At 43.7% G+C, this 6,555-nt stretch overlaps 1 protein-coding gene across 1 annotated transcript in view; it reads left to right on the plus strand.

Moving 5' to 3' along the window:
- The first annotated feature begins 4,679 nt into the window (after nt 1–4,679).
- The window catches only part of bambia (BMP and activin membrane-bound inhibitor homolog a), a 5,132-nt gene continuing 3,256 nt past the window's right edge, over nt 4,680–6,555 (plus strand). Inside the window, 1 exon segment of the mRNA XM_079259429.1 lies at nt 4,680–5,174. Within this exon segment, the coding sequence (XP_079115555.1) occupies nt 5,099–5,174 (76 nt within the window). The 5' untranslated portion in view covers nt 4,680–5,098.

The raw sequence follows: 6,555 nt of genomic DNA on the forward strand, positions 1-6,555 counted from the left end.
CCTCCTGGGAAATCACTCTCTCTCTCTACATACATGTATTCAAGGCTGGATTATGCAATGGGCATTATAGGAGCAGACCCAGGGGCCCGTTTGGGGCCCACGTAGAGCAAACACCTGCAGTTTGGACATAAAACAAATTGTAAATAAAAGCCAGAGAGTTACAGTGTCTAGTGTGTTGCTACTGGTACCACTGGCTGAGAGATGTTAGAAATGTTGTTTCACAGTGTATCATTCACAGTTTTCACAGTGTTGCTGTGAAGGGGGGCCCTGGAACACTCTGGGCCCAGGGACCTGTGCACTTTTAATCCGGCCCTGCGTGTGCTTATGGTTGGAAACGTTTTAGTTTCCTTACGGTCTGATATCCTGGTAAAATCACCGCCGACCTCCTGGGAAATCACGCTCTCTCTCTACATACATGTATTTATATATGTATGGAATTAAATTACAGATTTAACAACTTTTAATCACCTGGAATTTGTTATAAATCATAAAAATGATGCATTTTATGTAGGAGTGGGAAAATCAAATTGAAAATTGTGATTTTTTTTTTTTTTTTTGCTTCACAATTTTAAAAATGATTTTTGTTAGGAAAAATCGATTTTTTTTTTCAAACAAATATAAATAATCCATAATAAAATTTTTGTCATTTTTATTGTTTTTATTGATCTTTTTACTTGTCTTCTTGGGCGTTATAGCAGCAGAACGATGGTCTGGCTATAGTGCTGTTTTTTTCCCCTAATTGGAAAATTTTTTTTTAAAATGATAATTAAATAATAATAATAATAATAAATTTAATTTGTTTTTAATCTACAAAAATCAGCAATATCGAAGAATTGTGAAAATCACACTATAAATTGAATTGACACCCAAAAAATCAGAATCCAATGGAATATTTCGCCACAGCCCTAATTTTATGCATAAACATGTAAAACATCTGAATGAGGATGGAGTTCCACGTGAAGACCAACGTAGCTGCTGTCTCTGTGCTGCCCTGATGAAGCTCTTTAGCCTGACATGAAAGCAGCTTCCTTCATCTCCTCAGAGGTCATCAGATGCTTTGATATTTCCTCCATTACGTTGAGGAGAGTGAACTCGATCATGGAGGACGGAGACAGCCTGCCTGTCTCTGCTTCCTCGCAGACATTGATATGACTCCCATCAAAGGGAGGACAGGAAGGCCAGGAGGAGGTGTTGCAGGAAGCCTGTCTGCGCTGCTCGCAGGAACCTTCAGCCATAACCCGGGTCGGATCAGTAGAGCGGGGATGTGTGAGCATGACTGCATCATTTAGAGCTTCTGCTCTAAACTGTTTGAAGGGGGGGGGTCCCTTTGTGAAGCAAAGTCGCCCTCGTCTGGAACGGTCACACCTACTAGTGTCTCCTAATGTGTGAAAGCAGACGCAACCTGTGTCACGAGGACCCCACCCCACTGAGCAAACAGCTTGTTGGAGCTCATTCTCTCAGCAGGAAGCACTGCTTTGTTTTCTTTCTGGGGGGGGGTTCCAAACTGTATTTCCTGGCCTGCTAATTGGGGATTACGTTACATGATGGAGGCCCGAATTTAAACAACAATATTCAACATACACGATTCTTTATCCCATCAGAGGGAAAACATCTAGATTAAACACATTCAGCTGTGTCAAAGTCTGACTTTGTGACAACTGGATCTCTGTTTGAAGACGTGCTGAAGATGTGTATTTATCTGGCGTCGTCCGGGCATTTCAGAGAGGAAGAGTCTCTCAGATGGAAGGATGGACAGAGCTTCACCAGTCTAAGACAAACTGGGTCAAAAGGTTGTGCAACTAATGTAGAAAAATGCTCCTCAGGCTTTAAAGACGCCTCCATTAAGAGTAAACAAAACCATGATAAGATTCAGAGAATTAGAAGGAATCTCTGTATTCTGGGACAAGGCTGAATGCATTAACAGCAGACATGATTCTCTACTGGAAACCAGTGCATGGACTCAGGAAGCTTCCAGAAACCAGTGTGAACCCAGTTCAGGCTGAAATCCACACATGCAGGTTAAAGCTCCATCATATGTGAAGAGGATCCAGAAACACGCCGTCTTCTCTGGACCAAAGCTCATTTAAAATGTTCTGAGTGGGAACCTGGATGAAGATGTGGAATAGTTTGTGGACAGCATGGACGGCGTGTCCTGCAGACTAAAGAGGAGAGGGAGCATCCAGCTTGTTATCAGCCTGCATCTCTGATGGGATGGGGTTGCATTAGTGCCGATGGCGTGGGCAGCTTCCACATCTGGGAAGCTCCATCAATGCTGGAACATCTGCTCCCATCCAGACAACGTCTCTTTCAGGGAAGACCTTGCAGGTTCCACCATGCTGGACCACATCCTGCATCTCTGATGGGATGGGGTTGATTTCTGTCTCGTTTCAAAATAAGTCAAACCTCAAAAAACATTTTTTAAGAGATGAAGAAAAAAAATAATTTCCATCTTTCACCACCAGGTGGCGACATTTAGCCACAAATAACTAGAAAAGCTTTAAGTAGTGGAAATACTTTTTACAGAATATTAAACTACATTTCTGATCTAATTTAAGGCAAATTATACATATAACACGTCTAATAAATAATAACTGAGTTAAATAAGCTGATAAAATAAATTTTCAACCACTGAGTTACTAAAAACCTGTGGATCAGGTGACCAAGCACTTCGAATGTGCTCACCTCCACCCATCACGCACAATCTGCGCAGATAAGTGGCGCAACAGCAGCTGTGGACTGGCGCCTCTGTGGAATTGCACATAATTGTAGTAATTTCAGCGCGCGGCCTTCTCTCCCTGCAGCCAGATCCTCATCCTACTGTCTTTGAGCCACAATAAAGAGACATTTATGTTTCATTTCTGCAGGCAGACTCAGATTAACTCAGATTAACTCGAGTTAACTCCGTCACTGCGCAGGAATTTACTGCTGAAGGTTGTTTATAGAGAAACTGATAAAAACATGAAGAAAAACATCTTTTATGCCTGAAATTCAGACATTTCATGCAATTCACGTGCATTTTCCCCCATTGGCGATTAAAAGGGCAACCGTGTGCGCGCGTGAGCACGCGCTGTGTCCGTGTGAGCGTGCAGTCTCAGTGGCGCCATGTGACCTTTTGGATTGCTAATTTCTGGGAGTCCTCCCTGCAGCAACAGTCTGGTAGCCTGCAGGAAGGAAGGCGGGTCGGCGCGGCGTTCACCTGGCTGCGGGTCTGCAGGTAGCAGCTGGACCAGCCCCCCACGTGCACAGTGCACGCGACCATCTCCTGCCTTTTATACCCGGACAGCTTTCATTCATACAAAAAGTGTTTTGCACGACCAGAGCATCAGACGTGTTTATCTGTTATAATGCTATAAATAAATGTTGTCATGATAATCCGAGATGGGGAAATAAGATAACCTGTCCGGACCAGCAGTGACGTAGAAACATGGAAATGACGGAATCATGTCCAAGGATGATGATTAAGTTGGAAAGTTTCAAAGAAAAAGAAAACGGAAATCAAATAATTGTTGTAGAAAATAAAAGGATGAAGTTCATCAAGATAAAATCTTGAAATAATTATTAGAATATATACAGAAATATTCAAAGAGAATGACTCATAGAAAATTAAGCAAACTTATATATACATATACTAAGTTATTAAGTCACTTATTCATTTAATTACTTAGTTCATTGTTTGGTTGCCATATTAATCTCTTTGCCAGTGATCTATATTATTTATGTATTGTTCAATGTAATTCTAAATAGGTTGTAATGTGGCTTAGAATGTAAATAAAATCATTTAGATATTCTATTCTCAGTAGAAAATAAAAACATACAAGATGATGAAACTGAGACATTGGACCGTTTCATGGAAAATATGAGCTGATTTTTACCGACTTTGCTGCAACACATCTGTAAAAAGTTGAAACAAAAGAAAAAATGAAAAATAAAAAATATTTGGAGTCATATTTGATAATTAATTATGTCACATCTGTTAGGGAAGACCTTGCACATTTCAGCAAGACACGTTGAAAGAAGATGCTAAACATCTGGAAATACTTTTGACACTTTCTAACAGCTGCTGACAGTGCTAAACATCACCTGGAAATACTTTTTACACACGCTAACAGCTGCTGACAATGCTAAACATCACCTGGAAATACTTTTTACACACGCTAACAGCTGCTGACAATGCTAAACATCACCTGGAAATACTTTTTACACACGCTAACAGCTGCTGACAATGCTAAACATCACCTGGAAATACTTTTTACACATGCTAACAGCTGCTAACAATACTTAACACCCTGGAAATAGTTTTCACAGATGTGTTGCTGCTATCGGGTTACTAACAAGCTCATATTTCCCATGAAATGCTAAAATGTCTCAGTTTTGTAACAAGTTTTTATCCTCTACAGGGAATAAAAAATGAAATGACGAGATCTTTATAAAGCGTAATTTTAGGATTCTATATTTTTTATTCCGTTTTTTCTTTTTCTCCCCCCCCCCCCCCCCTTAGGTCTACTTTGTTTTGAAAAAAACATGCCGGATGTGGTTCGTGACGTTGCCGCCTTTTCATGCGGCCGTTCTAGCCAATCAGAGGAAAGGGGGCGGAGCTGCAGCGGAGGGCTGGTATGTCTTCTGCTAAACCGTTCCTGAGAGGAGTTTGTGTTCAGTTCTGCCAGTCGGCCTCAGTTCGGCTCATTTCTTCTGCTAAACTGTTCCTGAGAGGAGTTTGTGGTCAGTTCTGCCAGTTCGGCTCATTTTCCTGCAGGAAGACGCGAGAGATGCAGACGTAGCAGAGGACCAGTGACGTCCAGAATAAACCTTTTTTCAGTCATTTTTATAAGGAGTATATTTAGTTTTTCTTCCTTCTCGGACTCGGAGAAAACTGGCTGTTTGGGTCTCACCGTGATGTCAGACCGCTTTCTAACAGACTCCAGTTAGTTTGTGGTCTCCATGAGGGACAGGAGGAATTTCGGAGCGACTTTTCTGGCTCCTGACGGGTTTATGAGCAGCATTATTTCCCACTTCAGCCCAATGTAAAGCCTTCTTCTGGGTGCTCTCGTGCTGCTCCTGCCACTGGATAAACAGGACTTTTCCCAGTAACTTGGTGTAAATGGATCGCCAGCTGAGCTTCATTTCCATCTGGCTGCAACTGGAACTGTGTGCCATGGCCGTTCTTCTGACTAAAGGTACGTTTAGACTTTGCTCTGCTGACGGGGCACAAATCCGGATGAACAGCGATTAAAAACCAGGAATACAAGTCCTGGACTGGTTTCCTGGAACAGAAAACCAGGACTAAAAGTCCTGGACTGGTTCCCTGGAACTGAAAACCAGGACTAAAAGTCCCGGACTGGTTCCCTGGAACTGAAAACCAGGACTAAAAGTCCCGGACTGGTTCCCTGGAACAGAAAACCAGGACTAAAAGTCCCGGACTGGTTCCCTGGAACAGAAAACCAGGACTAAAAGTCCCGGACTGGTTCCCTGGAACTGAAAACCAGGACTAAAAGTCCCGGACTGGTTCCCTGGAACAGAAAACCAGGACTAAAAGTCCCGGACTGGTTCCCTGGAACAGAAAACCAGGACTAAAAGTCCCGGACTGGTTCCCTGGAACTGAAAACCAGGACTAAAAGTCCCGGACTGGTTCCCTGGAACTGAAAACCAGGACTAAAAGTCCCGGACTGGTTCCCTGGAACAGAAAACCAGGACTAAAAGTCCCGGACTGGTTCCCTGGAACAGAAAACCAGGACTAAAAGTCCCGGACTGGTTCCCTGGAACAGAAAACACCCCCAGGATCCATTTGTTGAATTAAACCTACTCATAGTCTCTTGTGAGGCTCTACAAGCGATTAGTTTTGTAGTAAAATGGACTTAAATCCCATTAAAACTATTAATAATTAGCAATAACTAAGATTACATTACGCTCCTGTAAACATCCAGATCGTTTCTCAGATCAAATCCAGGTGTTTTCAGATGAAAATATTTCTTGTTTCTTCCAAGCTGCCGTTCCCAGCAGCCGGAACCGGACTCAGAAAGCCTGGTCCCCCTTCCTCCTCCTCCTCCTCCTCCTCCTCTGCCCACAGAGGGGCCTCTCCTCTCCTCTAATGAAATATTCTCCAAATGACCTGCCTGAGCCCTGCTGCTCCAATCATTCACCGGGAAAGCAGTGATCTCATGAGCGCGCGCGGCGCCGCCAGTTGGCGCAGCCGCAGCGGAAGCCGCAGACTTCACGTGCGCGCGCAGGGCGACGCTTCACGCGCAGCTTTTACTCGCAAACGTGTCACAGACGCAAAACAAGACGGGAGCAGGATGAGGGCTGGGCGGAGTCAGGAGTGGGCGACCTGCCCCCCTCCTCCACCACTCCCCAGTCCAGACCACAAGTGAAGCTTTGCGTGCAAACTGGGGGGAGTACCCCCCCCCCCCCCCCCCCCTCTTTTCCTCCTTACAAGTTTCCATTTGAGTTGAAAGAAACTGACTTTGGCAAAAAACCAGTAATTCTAAACTACAGGGTTCCTGTTGGTACAAAGTGGTTCCACGAAGGCCTGAAACTGGATTCAGGAGCCCGGATTCAGGG

Source organism: Telmatherina bonti (genome assembly GCF_933228915.1).
Source record: "Telmatherina bonti genome assembly, chromosome: 20".
In the NCBI taxonomy this organism is placed as follows: Eukaryota; Metazoa; Chordata; class Actinopteri; order Atheriniformes; family Telmatherinidae; genus Telmatherina; species Telmatherina bonti.